Source organism: Platichthys flesus, chromosome 13 (genome assembly GCF_949316205.1).
Source record: "Platichthys flesus chromosome 13, fPlaFle2.1, whole genome shotgun sequence".
Taxonomy (NCBI): domain Eukaryota; kingdom Metazoa; phylum Chordata; class Actinopteri; order Pleuronectiformes; family Pleuronectidae; genus Platichthys; species Platichthys flesus.
The window spans coordinates 5887683-5912376 of record NC_084957.1 but is presented as its reverse complement, the minus strand read 5'-3'; the positions used below and the strand labels follow the sequence as shown (position 1 = coordinate 5912376).

Sequence of the window (24694 nt, the reverse complement as noted above, 5' to 3'; positions counted from 1 at the left end):
GAAGCAATGGGAACGCGCTCAACATTTGATCCAGCTTGTAAGGTCGTTTTCTCTCCTTGTTCTGGCAGGTCTCTGGGTCTGTTCATCCGTGGAGTGGAGGAGGAGAGCCGCTCCAGGAAGGAGGGCTTGTTCCAAGAGGACGAGTGCATCGTCAAGATCAACAACACCAGCCTCATGGACAAGACGTTTAGCCAGTGAGTGCAACAGCTTGTCTGGGCTCTGCCAGGGAGTTTAACCTACTCCTCTTTGATGAGTTCAGTAGCTGCAAAACCACATCCCTGGGATATTAGAGAATAAAATAAATACGGCTGTCTATACAGTATTTCTAATGTTTCATATTACAACCTAGAACTGGAAGTCTTACATTTTTTATATCTAAGAAAACTAGTATTATAGAGCAGAGAGTTAGAAAAGCAGCACTGTGATTATAGTGCGTAGACTTTCTATAAAGATGGACAACATGACGGGTCCTCAAAAGTGAAGCCAATATCGATGATATTTATTGAAAAGGGTGAGTAACAACATTTTTTTCTCAGTTTTTCTGCCAAACACCTGTTGGCAACAGGTGCAGCCGGCTTTCTACTTCCTCTTCCCTGCTTTGGTTTCATTCTCTGTGTAGTTGATGCTGCACCGTTCCATTGTCAGAGGGCCCACATCACAGTTTGTATTGCCATCACAGAGAATGTCAGAAAACACACTTGGCAGATGTTTGGAGAGCATAGCTCCCAAAGTGATTGTTTGTCTGTTAGCGCTGGTCTTTGTGCATCTGTGTGTTAAATCTCATGCCTCAAAGGAAAGATGTGTTGAAGCTTTGTAGGAGAACGTTGTGTTTCTCACTGCAGTTCGCTCACTGTTGCATTGAAGCACCTGAAACAACGTATATTAAGATAAGAGAATTTTAGAATGGATTATGATTGCGGAGCATTAAAATGACAAAGGACACACTTGTGGAAAGTAGTGCAGCAAATTACATGTACTGATGTGGATGTTATAATGATTACCACACATTACAAATTCTATATAGTCCCAAACAACAGTCCTTGTCCAGTATTCAGTGTGGTAATGAGATTATATGTGAGTTTTTTTATGTTCTACTGTAGGTAAAGGGATTATCACCGGAGGGGGCTGCACCTATTGTTCAATAACTGGTGTATCTTTACGCTTTTACAAACACCAGTACACTCACACACACACACACACACCCACAGACACACATCCTTTTGCTATTGTCCCACTTGGCAGCTGTATTGACAATCATTTTCTTTAACACAAATGTGCTTGCACGTGTCGTCCAGCAAGAAACAGTAATGATATCATTGGTGCACAATGGTCCCAGTGCACATACATCAACACACTCCGCTCTCAGATCTGGTTTCATTGTTCTGTATTGTGGTCTCAACACAATTACAATCACTTGCAGTGTCATTCAGCAAGGTGTGACACAAGTGCTTGCTTAGACTGCTTAGTGTGTCTAAACAGTTTCAATATGCAAATCCTGTCTGAGAAGAATCAAGTAGAGATGAACACCCCTCCTCAAACACATCAATCTTACTTAATGCTACTGTTGTCACGATATCCTGGAGAGGAAAAACAGGACAATTCGAAAATGTTTAAATTAATTATTGATATTGTGTTTATCATTCACAAATGATGATAATGTTTAAAAATCCGTCTAGCGCCTTTTAAACCATTTCTGTTTCTTTTCATCATGATAACAATCTGGTTCACACCCAAACAGGGCCAGTAATACTTACAATTGTTTTTATGTGCTGAGCTAAACTCTTCCCTCTCCCTGAAATTTGCATTTTCAACTGCAAAAAACAAAGATCCAACATCTAAAAAACTGAAATGTGTTTTTTAGAATTGTTAAGTCTAAATCTTAGAATCAATTTTTGGGGGAAATTAGCTCTTCTATGTATTTATGTTTATATATATATTCATATGCTAACATGCATGTTGCTCAGTACATTTATAAAACGTTAATTTGTTATACTTAATGAACACTGAATATTTTTTATAATACATATACTTTGTGCAAAGTAGGTTTCCTCGGATGATTCAGACAGGAACTTTCCCACAATGCCATTTTATCAGATTTAGGTCCATGAGTCGTCTTCTTGTATTAATATCAAACGTAGTCAAGTATTATCATTGAATTTCTAATCTATTAAAATGAATCTGTCCTTCATGCACGACTTTCTAAACATAGTCTCTAGTTACGGAAACATTATGATCATTACATGTAATAATAAGCTAGGCGGGAAACAATAGGGGTGTAATCCAATAGAATTTAAACAAACTGGATTTTCTCTGTCGGTTATCTGGGGTGAATGATGGTTTGTGCCCGTCCCTCCTGACACAATGGTCCCTCTAACTTACTTAGCATAATCTTATATAAACTAATTGTCTGCGAAATTATCTTTTTTATAGATCACAGGACTAAAATGGCCGGCTGCACAGGTGTCATGGCTCTGTGTTGTCTTTCTGGTTCTGGCGTCTCCAGAACTCAGTGAAGATAAAATCAGATACAAAAGCAAAGGGCCACCAACATCAGTGACAATTGGAAAATGACATACAAACGAAAAGGAATAAATAACGATACACAATCTATAATCCTGTTTTGATGATTATGAGGTAGAGTTTAGCCTGTGAAATATGATAGGTCACCCCACCACTACATAGACCGATACCCCCTCCTGCGCTCTGATAGGCTGTAGTTATCACAGACTAAATATTGAGCCTGCTAGATATCTAGTTGGAGTCTGTGACGGGTTCATGATAAAAAGCCTGTTTGACTCCGATCTGGGACATTTGTATGCGACTTCCAAAACTCCACTGTGACTGGAAAAAGGGGCTAAACATCATGTGGTGTGAACTCAGCGTAACAAAACCTTAATTTAGCCAGACAACAAATTAAACATCACAAACAAGCCACAGTTTGAGGTGAACGTGGGTCAGAGGGAGAAGTCTGTGGCTTCTTTCCTCCCAAACACATGTATTATTTCATTCAACTGCTAATGGGATTTTAACTGCTTTAAAAAAGTAGCACATTTGAGTCAGCAACATAAGTCCTGAGAACTTCTGATGATCATTTTTCATTACTTTTGACATTTAAGACTCTTGAAAATTGTTGTAGTTGATTTATTGAAAACAATCAACTGCCAATAAAGAAGAAACAATTGTTAGTCGTACCCATCTGTTTTAGAAATGACAATCATTTAGAATCAGTTCAGTAAAGACATAAAACATGAACCTACACTATGCTGTGGTCTAATGCAATTTTGGAAAATTGATCAGCCCCATTTATAATCATTAGCAATTAACTGGAACTCTTTTAATTTGTCATCTGCAATCTGATGTATAGCATTATCTTTAATTATGATTTTTTCTTAATAGAGATATAGATGCATTGGTAATGACTTAGCTTGTCAGAGATTGATAACTATGTACTTTGTGCGCATAGTTTGTGAACGTGATTTATGCCATGATTAGTATAAGCGGTAAATGAGTATGGAGTACACATACCCTGCTTAAAACTACACCAACTTGATTCTATCCTTTCTCTCTCTCTCTCTCTCTCTCTTTATCTCTTCATCCCGCTGACACCTCACCCTCCCAGGGCCCAGGAAGTCTTCCGCCAGGCGATGCGTTCCCAAGTCGTCCGCCTGGAAGTAGTTCCCTCCTCCAACAGGGAACGTTTTGAAAAGAGTCTGATTGGTCAGCTGTTTGGCAACAGCGCCGGTCCTGATCACAGCCCCAGAATCCCCAAGACCAAAGCGCCGCCCCCACCCATCAAAGCCAAACCTGTGTTTAAGCCGCCTGAGAGTCCAGCCATGCGACTGGCAGAGGAAGCTGCTCCTCCGGACCCTGCTGTCGGTGTAAGTTGCTCTACGGTGTGAATTCACTCTCCCATGTATTTGCAACAAAAAACTTTTTTATAAATTCTACCTTTATGTCTTCTGTGCTAAATGCTGCATCAAACATTCCTCCTTACAAAATATTTAGATTATTCATCTGAAATTTGAAGCAATTTAAAAGCCAAATGTCATTATTTAGAATTTTGGGTCCAGAATATCTCCCCTCCACTTTTTATACACCCTGTACTTGAGGATCTATATAAGAGTGCATGTATTTGTACTTGATCTATGACACATGTACTCTATCAGGATGTTACATCTGTGGAACCACTGTGAATCCCTCCTCATCTTTTGTCCCATCAACTGATTCAAATCGTTTAGCTCGAGCCGTAAAGTCGTTCTCATTTAAACACATGTAATCGTGGCGTCAGCATCACCATGGTGACACGCGGCTGACATTTGAGAAACAGCTGGCAAGGAGGCGACAGTTACTTAGCAACTGTTAATTATCCTCTTGTTTTATTTGAAAGAAGCAGGTTTCTCTGTGACTTTTTATTTCCAATGCAGATGTTGGAGCTCTGATTCTTAAACATCCGTCTGGGCTCCACATTATTTGTTGGTGTGTGGTGCTTCCATATACACTACATTGAATTTAATTTATGTTATACTTCCTTTTCACTTTTAATCATTGTAATTGGATTTTTTTTTAACACAGTTCAATATTAATACATTTTTGATCACCAATCTCCCACAATGCCTTCAATGACAAAATAGAATACAAATTATATAAAATCAAAAATATACTGTACATACATTTGTTTTTTTTGTGTGTATATGTGTGTTAATGCATTTTACTTTTTTGCAAAATGTACTTGAATGATGTATTTGTTCCACCCTAGACCCCCAAAGGGAGGAGCGAGAGCCCCCTTCTTAAGAAAAGTCCTGCCCTCTCCAGCTTGGTGGCCAATAAGAGAGGAGGACGAAGATTGAGGATTGACTTAAAGAAAGGTTAGGAAGACCTTGATTAACAGATCTTTTAATGTAGTTCTCCTAATTAATTTATCTAAATTTTTTTACAATTAGACCTCCTAGATAACAAGACTGAAATCATACCCACTGTCTTTTACCCACACGTTTGTACCAACATACCTTCTGTGTAACCTAGAGGTGTGTGTATGCAGGAACTTCTCTTTGTTATCTACAAAAGTAACTGAACAAAAGTTCAGTTACTTTCAAAAGAAAGACACATATTTTAGTATCTGTGCAAATGCCGACTTTCTGTAGCCACACCAGTTGAGAGTAGGATGTCAGAAATGAGTAAAGTGTGTGCTCTTTAGTTTTACAGCTTCAGGTTGAGCCAGAGAAAGTTTATAGAGTCACATCTGTTCTTTTTATCTCTATACTCTATTTGTTCCAATTACATCGTTTTTTTTCCCCTTTCAGATTAATTCTGTCATTTTCTGAATTTCCATTATTCCCTCTCTTTGTTTCCTTTCATTATACATTGACTGTGTATAATAGACCCGCTTTATGTCTCTCGCTGTTCGGCCCGGCATTGTGCTTATTTCTATAAATCTCCCTCTCCCTGTTCTCTGGCTGACTCTCCTTCCTCTCATCCTCCCTCTCTCCATCTTCCTGATTCCCTCTCTTCAGGGTCTATTAAGTCTTTATTGATCTGTTCATTTCTGCTGATATGAATTCATACTGGACCAAACTGCTGACTTGGCTCTGCTAAAGAGACCAGATTAAATGAGGTCTATAAAACACACAACCGGTCTCTCGCTCTCTGTGTGTGGCCTTTTTGTACACGTGTGCATGTCTGTGAATGCCTCCATACACATTATGTAGACCTTTTTTTCACTGATTACTATTTTAATCTTCATCGCTTCTCTTTCCAGAACATTCACTCCTCTTTTCCACTGTGTTGCACTCATTCCTCTTTTACTTTTTCCTCGTCGCTCCCTCGTTTTCTTGTCCTCCTCTCTGCCCTGCACTTGAACCCATTTTTAAAAACCTTCACACCTGCAGATATTGTAGCAGCAGCTATGGCTAAAGGGTTTAAAAACCACACACACACACACCAAGCACACACACACACACACACACACACACACACACACCTCTTTGGACTTTAAATGATATAAGAAGAATATAGTCAGGAACTGAGTCGACACCACAATTTAAATTTTCAAACGTAGTTTACGGTGTGTATGTGTGTGCATGTGTGTTGGTGTGTGTGAGAGCGAGAGAGAGAGAGAGAGAGAGAGAGAGAGAGAGAGAGAGAGAGAGAGAGAGAATGGATTGATTTTTACTCTCAAAGTAGCTGAAAGATAAATATAGCGACAAGCAGTGAGCAGCGATACACATACAGTATTTTGTGTTTTGATATTGACCTTGGTGTGTTGTGCACATTGTTCATCATCTCTCAATTTACCTTCCCTCATACTTGTGTTTGTCTGTGTGTGTCTGTGTGTGTCTAGGTTCCGAAGGTCTCGGCTTTACTGTCGTAACCAGAGACTCCTCTGTTCATGGTCCTGGTCCAATTCTGGTTAAGAACATTTTGACACGTGGAGCCGCTGTCAAAGACGGACGCCTGCAGTCTGGAGACCGCATACTTGAGGTACCGGCCTGGATGACGTCTTTCAACATCACTCACATCCAAATTTTAAATACTTTGGACATATAAAAGATACCAGGCACTGTATGGAACATTACAAATATGCTGAAATGTGTGTGTGTGTGTGTGTCTCTGTGTGTGTGTAGGTCAACGGTGTGGATATTACAGGCGTGGGCCAGGAGGAGTTGGTGTGTATGCTACGCGGCACGCGGCAGGGAGAGAGTGTGTGCCTGATGGTCCTGCGGCCGGAGGAGATGTTCCTGCCCAGAGAGATGGTAAGAACCAATCACAATGCAGTGTTTTCAGCCAATGAAGAGAGACCTTCTGGTTTAGTGGTGAGTCAGTGACTTGTTATATGGAAAACTGAGAAGAGACGGTCAGCCACCATAGATTTTCCGCTGGACATTTCACCTCCCGCTAATTTTACAATTTCTGGTCCAATCAACAGGCTTGCCTTGATGATGCTCGGCTCAGCAGCCTATAGGAAGTCTGATGTTCAAACACATTTACCTCAGACTTCATAGAGGGTTTTTCTGAATTATGTGAAAGATCATACACTTCCCTGTACAATAATAACATCACTTAAAAACAAATTATAATCTACTACAGTGTTTTAGAGGACTCCATTCTGATTGAATCAAGTGAACATATTGTAAAGATATCATATATCTTGTGCTGTTCTGCCGCTGCCTCATTGCTGAATTTCAACACTGTTTCAATTCAATAAACTCTTCTTTTATTCACCCTGGTTCTATCTTTTCCGTGCTTTTTCCTTAAACCTCAACCACTCTGCATGCACTGATGTGAATTACACCTCTGTAGGTTTTAGACAAAAATACGTTTTTCCCCTTCCTCGCGGTATCCTCCTGACAGTCTCATAACCTGCTGCTGTTTGCAGTAGCTGACTTTCCTGTTTGTATTTTCTCGCCCTCTAGTCGTAGCTCTTTAGACAACTCCCCCTTTTTCTTTAGAGTGTTTCTTCTCAGAGGTAATTTTCAATCATATCAGCTCTTTTGTCGATGACTTTAAATTTTACCTAGAACTCTGAGTGTCACTTGTAAACACATTCACTGGAGCACAAAGGGAATAACAATAGGTTCAGATTACGAGACTGGTCATTTTTCATTCGATCAAATTTACGTCTTTTGTCTTTGTTTGATGTTTTTCCGTCTCTCACTATATCTTTTTTCCTCTAATTCTGCCTTTTGTGTCTCTTTTCCCTCTTTGTCTCTGTTCGCTCTTATCGACTGATGTTTCCTCAACGGCTGCCAGGAAGTTTTAGACACACACACACACTCACAGACACACACACTCTCACCGATTGCATGCATGCGACCTTGAGCCCCATCGGAAATTCAGTTTCTTGCGGACAGGAAAGGGAGTAATGTGCTGGATTTTGTACATATGTTAACATTTATGATCATTTGGATTGTCGTGTCTTGTCCAGAGCTTCTCAAAGCACGCATGGCTGAACTCCATGGCACCCGGTCGTGCCGTAATGACCGAGGATGTCACGTGTGGCCCCACAAAACCACTTCAGCAGTACTTCTACTTGTTTTCTTCCACTGTTGTTTAATCAATTCTAGAAAGCTTTCTCGGTTCAGGATAGTTTCTGACTCTCAGATGAACTGTGGCCAAAGAAACAGCAGATTGTTATGCAGAGTAAGAGGTACCTCTCTTATTTTCGTATCATCACATTTGAAAGACTGAAGGATTTTGAAAGATTTCCATAGTCAAGAAATGTTTTGGCCCGTTTGCTTTCAGACCGTGAACAAATCTCCCTGGAGTCTGTTGGTAGCTCCCAAACAATATTCATTTACTTGTCTTAGCTGCACAATATTCTGCTGGGGATGTATAGCTTCAATACAGCTGGTAAACCTTAGGCCGCTCTGCACGGACATGGACACATACTTAACCAAATCATCACTGACAGGAATCTGACCTCTGATTGTTCCAGTATTGTTCATACACATACTTACTCAGTCGCACTCGCTTGTTCATAGCAAGACGAGAACTGGTAAATCACTTCTGCTTGAACTGGATGTCTCGAGTGACCCCGTTGTGTTTCTCCGTGTGTGTGTGTGTAGGAGAGAGTTTGTGTTCTTTCTGTACAGTCGACAAAAACTTTTCCTGTCTCTCCTCTCTCTGGGTTGGTCTCTCTCGCCCTCGACCTCTCTTCCTGACAGACAGTTCTCCCAACTGGAACTCACATGTGATGGTATTTGCTCAAGAGTTTTCAGGAGCAAATGCAAGAACAGCTCTGTACAGTGAAGCTCTGAGATTTAACATGCGGTGTGGTACAGTGAGGGAGGGAGAGAGAGAGAGAGGGAGAGTGGGAGGGGGTATTTTGGGGCAGTGCTAGTCATCATTAGCAGCTGTTTTAGTGGTGAGTGTTGAAACCAAAAGGTATTTTCCTTATTTCTCTTCTCTCTTCAGTCGTATAGTTGCATATTAAAGCTGTGTCTACTTTTTTTCGTGGTATGAATATAACGTGCGAAAGAAGGGAAAACAGAAGATTTCATTTTATTTATCGAGATGTCTTTTCTCAAATACAAAATTAAGAGCACATGCAAATATGTAGCCAACAGCATTACACACAATAAAATCACTGGCTGCCCACTCACTCTCTGCCACACACACACAATACCTCAGCTACTGGACAACAACAACAAAACAATTAAATGAATACATTACACAATAAAGTACATTAAAGGTCAATTAAAAGCCCAGACAGGTTGTTTTAACATGAGACAATAAAGATCACATCATGATGATGATTAGTAGAAAGAGCATGATTATTCCCACCACAGGGGGCTTTGCATGAGAAGGATCTACATCTGATTTCTTTGAGAATTCTGGGGGACAAATAGGACATTTGACTGATCAGAAAAGTTTATTACACATACGGTAGATATTGCATTTTTTTTTATTCTCTGGGCAAGTGCAGTCCTGTGGTTCTCTCTCACAATGGCAGAGATGGATTTCATTATAAAACCCACAAGCTCGTAGGCAGGAGGTCGGCGTGTGATATTAGACACACAGAGTATATTGTGTTTTTCTAACCTCCGGCACTATCTTTCCCTAACTTAAAACATTTTGTATTTGTTGAAAAAAACTACGTAGTCTTACCCATAAGATCAGAAAACTGCTCGGGACAGCCAGTGGCATGATTGTGTTTTTAGGATCTTTGTCCGTCTGTCCGTCCCATTCTGATGAACGAGATATCTCAAGAATGCAGTGAGATAATTTAATCAGATTTAGTAAGATTAGATTTTGGTGTCAAAAGAAAAAGGTCAAGGTCACTTTAAGCTCATAAAAAACCTATTTACCACTTTATCTTGAGAAAACCTTGAGAGTTACCTTTCAAATATGGAATTAATGGTCCCAGGAACCTCACAAAACATGTTTTGGGAGCATGTTATCTAAATCTGCCTTTAACATATTCAAACTTTTATACCACATTTACTCAAAAATGAATAGACACAATTTCAATAATACAAAGTATTCAGGATCAAACTGGACTGGTCGGCCGACTCATTTGACAGCTGTGCATTATTTCAAAGGATAGAGACTTTTAAACTCAACTAATATGGTGAAGCTTACATTTTGTAGCTGTTTTTATTTATTTTTTTTAATCCTCTGCGGTCAAACATGATAAAACATTTTTTGCAAATCACAATGGCTTTGCTGACAATGCAAATAAAGTCTGTTCACAACAGGTGCACAGAAGAAGAGATTCCCACCATGTTTGTATTTTCACGCCTCACATTCTAGCATCAACCTTTTCATGACTTGTAGCTGTAATGTTTTCCAGGTTTTTACAGTTTCTGTTTCATATCAACAACATTCACACAAAACCTCTAAACAACTCTGCCAATCTTGTTGCAGACCTCTTGCTGCTGCAGAGGTCGGCCATTTAATAACTGACTGTCACCTTCCCTCGTCGAGTGACCCCCCCCACACTCAAAGTTCATCACTCGGAGCAGAAACTCGGTCACAATCAAAAGGAGGAAATGTCTCAGGATTGTTTTCTTACCCTTATAGAAAGTGTTTTCATGTTTGGCAGCAAATCGACTCGGCCGTGGTGGAGGTTTGTTTACCATTTATAACATCACTCACTTTTTCTCTCACACTTCTTGTTTTATTTAAAGACATTGACGTCCCTTACGAGCCAAAATTCACAATAACGTGTAATAAGATGTAACTTTGAAATTCAAATCTTTACAAGACGTTTCAGAGCCTTTTCACTGCCATTAAAGGCAGCCAATTTTATTTTTATACATTTGTCATGCTACCCTATACGATCTCTCTTTGTTAGTCTTAGCTAAGGACAACTTTTTGCATCATTAGTGAAAAACTGAAAGAGGTTTCCGAGAAGGACAAAAACTTTGTACGACCTCCAAAAGTAGAAAAAGGCGTTTTTCCTGTAAGTACCGTCAGGATACACAATGCAGATTGGAAAGATCAATGAAATGATCATAATTTCTCAAGATGTTTTAATGAGTTTAATATCGTGGATTTATACAAACCTTATTTACTGTCCCAATACTTTTTAAACCACGTTTTATAAGACTTTAAACAGTGATATGTGTATGTTTGTTAGAGGTTGGATGTGAGGGCTCGTGCCAGCTTGTTTGTGTTTACGGAGAGGAAACAGAAGAAGGATGATGATGAAATGATGGAAGGATCTTGTCTCCTCCTCCCCCTCTTCCGTCGTCTCATTTTAGTCCACCATCTGGTGTTGTCTGCTAAAGTGTGCGCCCGCTGTAGAACAAAGACATTACACCATCTCTATACACACACAGACACAGACACACAAACACACACACACAACCACTGTGATATACAACCATATTAATACAGATTCCCCGACTGTGTATAAGTATACATCCACCTGCTGTGTTGGCATTTTGAAGAGACGCATACACACACCACACAAACAAATACACACAAACACGCACACACACACACAGTCATTCAGTTTCTCACATAGAAAACACAAAACGATATTTTGTCTTTAGTAATTTTCTTCACACATGAACAAGCATACGTCTGCTCGGTTGGCGAGAGCCTTGAATTTGTTAAATACAATAACACACAGGAAAAGATAAGCCAAATGTAACTGAACAAATTTGAGCATTTTAAATAACAATGGCAAATATTTCTAGTAGTATAAAGTAAAAAGCTTCATATCAAGCTCTCTCCATACTGGTTTCTATACATTTAAAGTGTTATGAGTAGTCTGATGTGGCTGAATTACCAGCAACCGCTAATTCGTGGAGGCTGATTACTAGAACCAGAATATATAAATGTGCAAAAACATTTAACTATAACTGATCTACTGAAAGTTAGTTGTTATTCTGAGCACTGGAAGCCTTTCACATTAAGTTTTTGTTAGTTGCATTGTGAACCAAGACCAACTTCCACACTCGTTATGCCACAAACAAACTGACTTTATTTAATCATCTTAAACTTATTTTTAAGGTAAGAACAGAGAAACCTTTCTCTTAACTGCAGCTGCATGTGAAAAAAGCTTTGACCTTTTGAACTCTGCTCATAAATCCTGCAAATTTAACAGCAAACACTCGAATCATCCGATGTTACGGAGGCAGACTCTAGATCCAAAATTTGATTCATAAAAACAAAACAGAAGAGAACAGACCTTGGTATGGCAGGATTCGTTTCATTTTATTCTTCACCATCTCTCTCCTCCTTCCCGGAAACACAAAAGCATAAACATACAGTATACAGAGAAGCCACACAACAAACCATTCACTATTCACTCACACACTTTGGCTACGACTGCAGAGGACTGACTGAGAGCTTTACGTGTGATTCCATCAGGATATTTGTGCAGCCCTGCTTTTGGCATCCAGCTTGTGATGAGCTGCAGAATGATCCTCTCTCTATCCTCTTCCTGTTGTTGTTTTATTTTTTTATTTTTTTCTCCTTCCACTACACGGAGGAAACATTCTCCTCGGTGCCAGATGCTCCTCTCAGTAAACTGTTGTCAGCCGGTGACGGAGCACATTCAAAACACAACAACTTTATTGAACAGTTTCTCCGTTCTGAATATCCCCCATCCATCACCGCTGCTGCTTCACAGTGTGTGTGTGTGTGTGTGTGTGTATGTGTGTGTGTTTGCAGTCTGTTGTCTGTTTTCTCTTTCGTGTGTGTGTGTGTGTGTGTGTGTTTGTGTGTGTGTGTGCGTGCTTGCAAACACAGGTCTCTGAGGGTGTAACAGATGGGGGATCTACTGTAGTGATTCTGTGAGGTCACATTGGTGATATCAGTGAGATGTAACACACACATACACACACACACACAAACACACAATCTCCCTGGCAGCTTGGTCTCTCTGCTGGAGCTGCCATCATCCCAGTGGAGAGCAGCAGGAAGGGGTATCACGTCTCTCCTCTCCCTCTCCCCTCTCTCTCTCTCTCTCTCTCTCTCTCTCTCTCTCTGTGGCTCAACGTCTCATCTCACATCTCCATGTTGTTTATTGAAGGTTTATCAGCTCCTTCATTATCCTCTCATCTACAGTGGCTGCTGCGTCTCAAGGCCCGAAGTGCACGGGCATCACACTCACATGTGTCCATCATGGGGTCAAATCCCTGAGAATCAGGTCACTGATAAAACAGCACGGGCATCGCTCTTACTCAGAACCAGCAGAATCTCTGTGAAGAGTAATAGCAACAGAAGAACAAAAAATTAAATATATAGAAAAATCTATTAAATGGTTGAGATTCAAAATAATAGTCTGACAGTTTGGAAAATAGTCTTTTTAGCCATTTAACCGAGAGATAGAAGAGATGATTGATGCCACCGTCATGTCATCAGCTGGTTCATTTAGCTCACAGGATGTAAACAGTGGGAAACAGCTGGCCATGCGCAGTCTGAAGGTAACACAATCCACCAACAACAACTCGGAAGCTCATTAATTAACACATCCCATCTCTTTTGTTCACGTCTTTAACTTTTTTAAAGCCTGTAAAGATCTGCACTTTGACAAAATAGATGGAGAATGGTTTTCATTATCTCAGCAGCAATGTATGATTTAGTGGAAATAATATAGATGCTCAACCCAGAACAGAGAAATAAATTGTGGGTGAAGAGCCGGGGATTCAGGGCGAGTGGTCGACATTATAACACCTCCCAACACCTCGATATCACACATATACAAGTAGAGGTCTGTACAAGCCCTTGTTTCATGAGACCATCTCTATTGATTTGTGTGACCTGACCACACGCCCCCTTATTCCTGCTGGTGCTGCTCCTTCAAGCACCGCCACACCAGTTGCAGTCACATTTCAAATGAAGCCTGAGTCCACATGAACGTTCACATTATTTACTTCATTGTTTCCTTGTGTGGAAGACGAGAGCTAAAGTTTAACAAACCGTTGCCAAGAAGCAGTTTGTGACCATGTGGGCTTCGGCACGTGAACAGACGGCGGCCCAGCCCTCACCGCGGTCCCATCATGTCCGCCCATGACCACTTGTAGCCTCAGAAGACGAACCCTGTGCCGCCAGCATCTGCGGTAAGTCTTACAGGACCCGCAGGCTGGCGACAACATTTTGGAGAATATGGATTTGGAACTGTTTCCCTTTGTACAGCTACCTCCATATTGATCCATATTGCAGGAAAATATGTCACCGGCGTAAACCAGTTCCTTCTGTCAGGAAAAATAAAACACTGGTCGACCATAGTGCTCTCCCGTAAAACACACTGACCTTTAAAAACAGTGTGGTTCTTACCTCTCTCCCTCTCTCTTTTCCCTTTGTCTCTCCCCACAAAGATTTAAATGCTCTTGAGTCACTCTCACATTGTGGAGTGTGAGTCGCCCACCACAGGCATAACGTTGACCATTAGCTCAGGGTGTGGGGGATTGGACAACCGGGGCCCATTGTGAGAGGCCAGTGATGGGACGGTTATTTTCATAATTCAGAAGCATTGCCCATAATGTCAGCTTCCTGTTCCTGAGTGTACTTTACCTGTGTGCGTCTTCATCTACTGCTGCATTTAAGCACAGCGGCTGCCGCTGTTTGGCTTTGTATAATGAATCCTTGGGCACTCATTCCCACAGCATGGGACTTTTTACACACACACGCACACACACACACACTCTCACACACACACACACAGAAACACACACAAACACACACACAGCCTCTCTGCATGGAAGGGTGAATCTGAGAGCTGCTCTCATTAAAATAACGTGTTGCTGAAAGCAGGTGTCCTTACATGCAAATACACAATGACTGTAAAATGAATAGCAACTGAGTGATAAAACATACACCATGATTATTACTCACACATTATGATCATTGTTTTTACTTCATCTCCACTCCTGTATCTCTATTCTCTGGCTTGGAGTTGATCTTGTCTTTGGGGTTGAGTTAAGGATGTTTTCTATTCTTGTGTGTGTGTGTGTGTGTGTTTTTCTAATACACAGCTATTTCCCTCTGTTTAGAAAACAATATATTCTCATTTACACAACTACACATTCTCAACTTGAGAATGTGTAATGAAAAGTACGCTACATGGTTCTATCTGTGAGTAACACTGAAATAGCTATGTCACGAGAAACAATATCTATCAGTTCCAATGTTAGATCAGTATTGGTACTGATCAGTACCAATACTGGTCAGTACCAGTATTGGTACTGACTGGTACTATGTCATAGTACCAGTCAGTACCAATACCAAAGCAAAAACTACACAACAGAGGCTCCTGCACACACAGTGTCTCAACACACCTTCATGTAGTCATTGTACAAATAGTAGTTTAAATAGTGTAACAAGGTGATGGACCAATCGTGTTAAGAATATTCATTTTAAAAGACATCTTGTTATTTTTAACACTTTATATTTTGAATAAAACCAGCAGCCTGCTCATGTTAAGAGCTGTTGCTACTTTAGCATCAACATGGTCCAAAGTAAACAGTCTATGATTTAGAGATGTTATTGTTTCCTCCTTTCACTTGGAATACACTGGAACCACTTGCAACACATCTCCATCAGCCATTTTTTGGCTTTCATTTTTAGTAGTTGTGCTGGTGCTTGTTGTTACCGTTGACTTGACCTCTTCTTCCCCCTCGTGATAAACATCTAAGTAGAATATGTGTAGGTTTATTATGCTGCTTTTATGAGTCCGAGAAAACAAGTACACCTCCAGTACCTATAACATCTATTTTACCTTTGGTACATCAGAGCTGTGGACATTTCAGAATCTTGGCATCACATTGGAACTGATAGATATTGTTTCTCGTGACATAGCTATTTCAGTGTTACTCACAGATAGAACCATGTAGCGTACTTTTCATTACAAATTGTTTATGCCCTTGTTCTCTTCTGTGTTTGTATGTGTGTGTGTTTGTTTAGAGCGACTCTAAAGAGGTTTTGTTTGTAAAAGTCCACAGAACATTCAGGTTTGACACCGGATGATAATGTTGCTCCACCGTCCTCACAGGCTGATTATTTATCTGGTAAGGCATCAGAGGGAACCTGGAGGCTGCGCTCGTTCATTGTTTTACAGGCAAATTGAATTCAACACCCAGAAAAACAACTTTACACAGATTTGCATATTTCCCTTCAGATTTCATAAAACATTTCACAGCATGTATGGGTGGTCCTGACCCCAAAGCTGAGAACTGCTGTTTTGAACTTTTCTGCAGCACAACAGCACCCACCCTCTACTCTGAATTCATTCTGGCATTGGTTCTGTCCCAGAAAAAAAAAGAAGAAATGAATTAACATGAGTTATCAAAGCAGCGAGGTTAAATCAGATAAATAAAGAATGTAGCAGCAGCAGAAAAAACTGAAAAGTTGCCAAATCATGACATTACTTTGGACAGAATCTCGGAGTAATACATTCTCGCCGTGATTATGCACAGAAAGTAGCCAACATTTCTCTTCTGGGGGTTTTTGAAGTTCTTTCCAAGGTCGTAGAGCTTCCTATCAGGTCTGGACAGTCAGTCAGATGGGGGGAGGTTTTTCCCATTGGGGGAAAACAGCTTTCTGCCGAGTAGAGGACTTTGTGTCAGCTTAACGCTGTTAAACCTACAATCCCCACAGACAAACAGTGTCTAAACCTGACACTGCTGACCCACGCAAACACACGCAGGCAGACTGAACTCACACACTGCACATAGACAGCAGCACATACACACACACGTAGACTTTTTATTTGCAAGTACACAACAATAATTAATTTCTGGCAAAAGACAACACACTAACACACAGTATCACACTGCAGCCACATACATTTTTGATGTGGAAACAGAAAAAAAAAGGGACACAGTCATAAACACAAACACAACTCATCCTTTGATTTTCTGATGTCAGTATTTGAACTAGTTTCATCTGTTTGTATACAATCTTTGCCTCAAATACAGCATTTATTAGTAATTTTGTATTTATATTATTTCTCATGCAAAGATGGCTGTCTGATCAACTGACTAGTTTCCTTATCTAATACGAAGACTCTTTCATATTTTAGAAATGTTGTTTATTCTAGGGTCAAAATCTAAGCTTTCACAAGTTTATCTTAGTCTATTGAGTATTTGGAAGGAAAGGGGTATTTAACCAAAAATATATAACTTGTCATTAGGCCTCGACTATAATCTACATGCAGCGAGCTTTCACAAGCTTCAAACACACATTTTGATCTGGCTGGAAACTAACTCTAACTCCAACTCCAACTTGGTCATTATTTCAATACCTCCTCCCTGATTGGTGTTTTTTCCACCATCTTTCTGGGTTTATTACAGCCATTTTTTTTATCCATAAAGCCAGTCTGTTTTTCTTGTTCCTCTGTCTGTTGCACAATCTTTCTTTCCTCTCTGTATTACCTCCTGCTCAGTGCTTTTGTCCTTCTGGCTCTCTGCGTTTGGTCTATTCTCCAATTACCTCTTGAAAATGCACGGGTCACTTTATTGATATTGCAGAGGAGAGGAAGGAAGAAAAATAAAAATGATGGGTATATAAAAGCAGCCAAGCACAAATGGCTTTTTTCCTTTTTCTTTAGTTCAGAAAAAAACTTGTGGCCGAGAAATTTTGCTGCAACGCTCCTTGTGATATTTTCTCTCAAATTAAAAAGCTTTTAGTTTAGCTTTTGGACTCCATCCAAGGACAATGGGCTGAACTCCATCTCCCTCACCCTGTTCACCCGTCTCCCCTCCTCACCCTTCTCCTTCTCCACCGCTCTCTCTAGGAGTTGCCCCGTGTGCCAGGCTCTGTTTGGGAGAGTGGAAAGGAGCAGCTCATGTTCGAGGTTCCTCTAAATGACACCGGCTCGGCGGGGCTTGGCGTCAGCCTCAAAGGAAACAAGTCCCGGGAGACGGGAGAGGATCTGGGAATCTTCATTAAATCCATTATACATGGAGGGGCAGCGTACAAGGTGACATAATATTCTACATCTTACCCAAATGAGCAGATAGAAGTCAATAAACACTGTGCATGTTCTCCCTGTGTCTGTGTGGGTTTCCTCTGGGTTCTCTGGCTTCCTCCCACAGTCCAGAAACATGCAGGTTAATTGGACACTCTGAATTCCCTGTAGGTGTGAATGTGAGCATGGATGGTTGTTTATCTCTCTATTTTGGCCCTGTGGTAAACTGGCAGCCCGTCCATGTAGGCCTGGAGGCTGGGATCGGCTCCAGCCCCCCTAGGACCCTTAAAGGCAAAGCATTACAGATAATGGATGGATGGAGGATGGATGGATGAACAGATCAGAACAGGTCTTCGTATATGAGACGACCTGTTGTGGCTACTTCAGCTGTCTCTGCTGGTCATGTTCTGTTAACCTTTGACCCCTAAACACCAGGACTAACTTGACATGTCATGGACAGCAGTGAGACAGAAAAGCAAACATGCCATCAGAGGAGCACACACACACACACACACACACACACACACACGCACGCCTGCACACACACACACGCCTGCACACCTGTGAAGCGTTTAGTGTCTGTGCGCAGACGGACAGAAAAAGATGTCTCATCTCTTCCTGTCCTGATCTGCTGGAGAGGCATCGCACAGTAAACAACACAGCAGGGGAGTCACACAGACAGAGCCGCCTGTCGTCTTTGTTTCTGTGGTAGAAGCTGAGTGGAGTCACAGAGTCATGGAAGATGTGTCACCGTGTTTCTTCTAAATGTTATGAAATGACACTTTCAAAGAAATACTTTATTTTACATAAGAATATAACATATGAAATATCTAAATAATCATACAGACAAAATTGCAATACATGTTGGTTAATTCAATGATAGGTCAGTTACAAGATTACAAGATTAAGATTAAGATTAGATTAAGATCCATTTATTCGTCCCAAACACATGCACAGACATGCAAAGGCACACTCATGCAGGTAGGGAAATTTAACTTCTGCTTTTGACCCATCTGGTGCAGGACACACAGAGCAGTGAGCGACCATGTACGGCGCTCGGGGAGCAGATGTTGGGGGAGTAAGGTGCCTTGCTCAGGGGCACTAGACAGGGTAGGGAGTCTCTTGGATTTTTGGACATATCAATCCAGGTTCGTCTTTTGTTGTCACTCCGTGGAGTTGAACCAGAGACGAACCAGAGACCTTCTCTGCCCATAGTCCAAGTTTCTGCCACTAGACCACCGCCTCTCACCAAGGTTTAGAAAGACACATTATATTTTTCCCAATACTGCAAGGATTAGTTGTCAAACCTTTTCATGAAATGTCAATTTTCTCCATAGAAACATCTCTCCAGTCAGTCTTTGATTGAGGCTCTTTCACTTCATGTTATAGCTCTAATACTGGCTGCTTAAAATCTAAAATAAATATTTGTCTTCTGCCAAATAAATAAGATGCAATACTTCCTTGGTAAATTGTAGAAAAAGAGCAATTACCCCCATCAACAAAGATCCAGTGTGACCGTATGGCTGGACCACTATTTCCTTTTAAGATTAAGATTAAGAAGAGATGCATTTATTAGTCCCAAACACATGCACAGACATGCACAGGCACAGGTAGGGAAATGTAATCTCTGCTTTTGACCCATCTGGTCCAGGACACACAGAGCAGTGAGCGACCACTGCTTGGGGAGCAGATGTTGGGGGCGTAAGGTGCCTTGCTCAGGGGCACTAGACGGGGTAGGGGGAGAATCATCTTGGATTTTTGGACAGATCCAAGAGGATTCTCTCTGTCTAGTGCCCCTGAGCAAGGCACCTTACTCCCCCAACATCTGCTCCCCGGGCGCCATACATGGTCAAAGTGCATCACTAATCCAGTTCTCCTGAAATGCATGCATGCATGTATGAATTACACTGGTGTGTGTTTGTGGCGTGTGTACAGGATGGCCGTCTGCATATCAATGACCAGATGGTAGCTGTGAATGGAGAGACGCTGGTGGGACGCTCCAATCATGTGGCCATGGAGACTCTCCGCCGGTCAATGTCACAGGAGGGAAACGCCAGAGGGACCATCCAGCTGGTGGTGCTGAGGACCCTGAAGGTAAACTCACACTTGTTTTACTTGGGGCCGGAAAAAAATGGTCTGGTTGATATTTTGAAAATGACTTACTGATCAGGTTTCTACCTTGTAAATATTTTCAGATTTCTTGTATGAGTTGAATTGAGCATGTTACATTTTGGGACTGTTGATTTGGACACGTCCTCTTGGGCTCTTGGAACCTTTCATGGTTTCTTTTCAACAATTGCAGAATCTAGGTTAGGACACCTGCTGTGTGAGTGAGAGCACACGGACGCTTGTGTCACTCCACTTAGACGAACTAAAAACATTCACGCCTCCTTTATCCTCACTCGGTATCTGCCATCTCATCTTCTGGATCTCAATGACTTCAGCATTATTGTTATTTGTCCTGCAGTCCATTGCCTCTGTCTCTTTCTACACATACTTGGCAGAAGTCTCACTGCTCTTTTCCCTGCTCTTGTACCGGCAGCACCAAAAGAGCTTATACACTTTAGCTATCTATTCAGAATTGTGTCTTTGTGTGTGTGTGTGTGTGTGTGTGCGTGTGTGTGTGTTCTTCATCTCTTTTCTTTGATAGTAAGAAAATATGTTTTTCCTCACGGCAGAGTTGGCTGTTGATGCCTTTAACGTGCTGCTTGAATGATTGTTGGCTCCGGTGTGAGTTGCCCGTTGCATGGTGCTGTATGTGAAAGAGCTTCTGATACACACTGAGTGTATATGTACACTCACAACATGTAACACACACACACCTGGACAGATAAATGGATCATCACAAAGAGGAACAGACACCAAAGTGTTGAAATGTATGTGAGTTCAGATAAAGAATGTCCAGCCTCACTGATACATAGAGTCTATGGGATGGACAAAATATTAGTAACACAATTCAAAAAGTACGACAAAATATTGTTACATTAGGAGATTATTTTTTGTATATATTTCTTGTAACAGGTTTACGCAAAAACTACCTGATGGATCACAACATTTTGCGGGTGGACGTGGTGCTTCAGGAAAAGAAAACATTACATTTTTCACACACAGACACGCACAAACACACAAAAAAGTGAACAATGAAAGACAAGTTCTCACGTTAAAAACAAAACAACATCACATGCCACTTACGGGTTAGTGCACAACTGCAGCTTCAACTTCGACCTCTGACTGCCTGCGTGTACAGTAAAAAAACGTTATGGACGATAACACAAGCGAGCACAGAGCTACACAATGCAGCAGCAGAACAAAACCCCAAGTTATTGATTCTCTTAGGTTATTATTAAAATTGTAAATAAATTATTGTGGTTCGTTATGAACCTGGGGCAGAAGAAATTAGAACATTGGCGAGCCGCCACATTCTAGATAATGAATGGGAAACACTGCTTCGACAAATGGTGAGATTGAGCATTACCCTTGGCGGAGGTATGCACTCTCGGAACGCGCCTCCTAGTATTAGACTACATTAGGTTTAGGTAAGTGCATGTAACAAACTGGTGTCTCTGGAGCTTTCAGGGCTCAGGGCTTCCCCCACTGATACCTTGATGGTTAAAGCTGTTGCCAACATCAAAGTTGCATCCATGTTCTTCCTCTTTGTCTCACGAGTGGAGGACAGGATAAAAAAAAAAGAGGGAGATAAAGGCAGAGAGATGAGAGACTGTACCTTAAAAGCCTTTTCTGGGGCTTCGGTATTGATGCTTTTAACATTTCACAAGTGGACCACTCTGCTGATTCTTCCCTTCGTGTGATCTTTTCTTTCTCCTCCTTTTCTTGTATTTGTCCTTTGCTCCCTTTCTGACTCACCTGCGACTGTATTTATCTGCAGCAAGCGCTCATTCAGTCTCTCACTTTATCCAGCTGCTCTTTTCATTCTTTTACGCCCCCCCTCCCCCTTGTCGCCAGGCTAAGTAAGTGTGGCTCTTATTCAGCAGGTTTCATGGTTTTGTTCGGACGCTGCTCTTGAACATCAGCAGTGCTGCCGTCACAATGTCAGAGATTCCAACTTTATAGAAGATGTTGTAGATCATTTATGATTATTGCTGATATTAATCACAGTCACCAGCCTGCTGAATTTTATTAGCTAGTTTTCCAACTTTATTCACAAATTGTTTTTTTGTTCAGGAGCTGCTTTCACTGGGCATTGCAACACCCATTGTCTGTACATGCAGGACAGGGAGGCAGGGGGTGTTGTGGCTAGTGTGGTGTATCATAATAAAACCCTTAAGTATGTCTGACCTCAAAGTGCTACCAAGCAGTGATCCTGCTGCCTATCAGAACCTTTTAACGTGTTAGCATCCTGAAAGGAACCACACACCATTATCATCTGGAGTTATGCGAGCTGAAAGCCTTGTGTAAATGACACACTGCGGTGTTTGATGTGGAAAGTGGCACACGTGTGTTGTGCTGCTGACACACAGAAAACTAGCTCCTTGAATTTGGCAGTTATCCAAACCATACCCCCCCCCCCCCCCCACACATATAAAACTGCTTTGTCAGAAAGAACTCAATCTGATTTTGAATAATTAAAAACGAAAACAAACGATGGCTGTTGTTTTCATTCCTCAGTAGCCTGAAGATGTGTTTGTGTTTTCTGGAGTAATCTGATGGCTCTGTGGCACTGGTTAATGGGATGTGTGTTGGTGGAGAGCCAGCGAGGGAACAGGCGAGAGTGATCTGTCCTGGGTGGAAATTTGAGAAAGGCTGCTGGGTGGGGAGGAGGAGGAGGAGGAGGAGGGGGAGGGGGGGATTTCAAAGAGGGAGATGACAAGGAGGATTTATAACACACACAGCACTGTTATGTCTTCTTTGTTGTGCGAGCGCGGGGCTTATTCGGTACACAAACACACAAGTGCTCGGAACCACGCCACCGCGACGACATACATATGCATACATGTTAATGAAAACGAACTGTTCTCGACACACTCAGATGACAAATACATGCAAATTAAATTCCTAAAAGAAGTACATACAGAAAAAAGGAGACACTGCAACTGATGCTTTGTGTGAATATTACAGGGCCCTAAGAGAGCCCTTCCCTCCAGGACTCGGGGGTCAGTGTGACTGTCATTGCCACGCACTCAGACACACAAACGCACAGTTACACAAAGAAAAGTGATCGTTGTGGAAGATGGTCCCAACTCTCGGGGGCCATCGGAAACGAGGTCCCCTTTTCCACCTTGACCCTCCACTGTCTTTAGAGAGTCTCTCCCTTATTCACTGTCTTGACATCTATTTGTGTTTGAATAGTGGACTACACAGGCCCCACTTAGTCCTCCAATCATCACTCAGTGGAACCGTAATCCACACACCATTCAATTACACAAAAATCAAGATTCATTTTTAAAAGATAAATAACAGAAACATAGGGTTTTACTAAACTATCAAACATCGACTTTGAAGACATTTTCAAGTTATTACTTCTTCATCACTGTATTGATTCCAGTGTTTCCCCCAGTAAATCTGTCAGTCAAGGTGGTAAGCAGGTGGCGGTGCTGTTGGCGCGGCGCGTAGCGGCGCGGCGAAAATTTTTGGGGGTATTTTGCTCAAAGATGCCAGTACGCATGAATGAAATAAACAACTGTTTATTTCAATATAAATAAACAACAGTAGGTACAAATGTTGTGGAAAACATGCAGACACTACAAAATAGGGTTTAAGCCGGTTTTTAAGAAAAATCAAGCTGCCTCTGAAGATGACAGTTTGTGATGTCGGATTCCGTTCAAATTAACCGCCTATTCATTGTGGACGGCAAGAAAAAAAAAGTTTTCGCGCATGCACCTGATTCTGTATGATTTAACATGTACGCAAATAAGCATCATTCTTTGTGCCTTTTTTACGTAAATGGTATGCCACATAAGCCTTTACGTTACATATCATTCATGGACCAATTAAAATCGAGATATTACTAGACATTTACGCAGCTTAAGGCCAATGTATGCTACTCCGAGTCCGTTGCGGACTGACGGACGGACGGAGCGGACGGACCCTTTTTGATTTATAGTTCTACGAGCCTTTTTGTTGTGAAAACAATTCACCGCCAGAACAGTAGATGGCGCAACTGAAGTCGAGCTTAGAGAAGCCTACCTCATGAGGTATATAGAAGAAGTCCACGCTGGTTTATTTACGTCCTCCCGGCTCCTCACACACAGTGAACGATGGCAGCTAACAGAAAAAGGATGTTGATGACGCGACAGTTTTTGCTGAATAAAGTGACACCCAGCGGGTCATAATGCTTATGTTATCGTGTCTTAACGCAGCGGTTCCCCGGTCTTGTTTCCAAACTGCGTTGCTAATTCAACAGCTGCAACAGCTTGAAGCTACACGGAGGCAGCTAGCTTCCCCCCAGCTTCCACACACAGTCAGCAGGGACACCCGATACTAACTACTACCGTTAGTTAGTATCGATCTAAAGTGTTTGCTTCTAACCTGACGGTGTTTGAGAAAGAGTGTCATGAGCCGTGGGATTAAAGTCAGCGGGTTTTTGCGCTGTTCCCACCGCAGTTAGCATGGTGGTTAGCCCGCTAGCCACGTTATGAAAGTTCGTTATAACAGTATGTGACCGTACACACGTGCCGTAAGTGCTCTAACCAGCCACCGTCAGCCGGACAACGCTGCTGGCTTAACACACTTGTCACACGAATTATAGAGTCGTAGTTGTGATTTTGGTTTATTGTGATGTAGGGAATGGAACAGGAAGTTTCCATTCCGAAATGCTGGCGTTAGCGGACCAATCACCAATATTTTTTTCAGTACATTGGTAGTCAAGGCGGGGCC

At 41.5% G+C, this 24694-nt stretch overlaps 1 protein-coding gene across 4 annotated transcripts in view; it reads left to right on the top strand.

The window, feature by feature from the left end:
* The window catches only part of pard3bb (par-3 family cell polarity regulator beta b), a 188141-nt gene that overhangs the window by 65207 nt on the left and 98240 nt on the right, over window positions 1-24694 (top strand). For all 4 annotated transcript variants that reach the window (XM_062402122.1, XM_062402121.1, XM_062402120.1 and 1 more), the window contains exons 8-14: window positions 69-194; window positions 3620-3878; window positions 4757-4865; window positions 6338-6477; window positions 6621-6749; window positions 17687-17872; window positions 19796-19954. In XM_062402122.1, coding sequence (XP_062258106.1) covers window positions 69-194; window positions 3620-3878; window positions 4757-4865; window positions 6338-6477; window positions 6621-6749; window positions 17687-17872; window positions 19796-19954 — 1108 coding nt within the window. The remainder of the gene's footprint in view (window positions 1-68; window positions 195-3619; window positions 3879-4756; window positions 4866-6337; window positions 6478-6620; window positions 6750-17686; window positions 17873-19795; window positions 19955-24694) is intronic.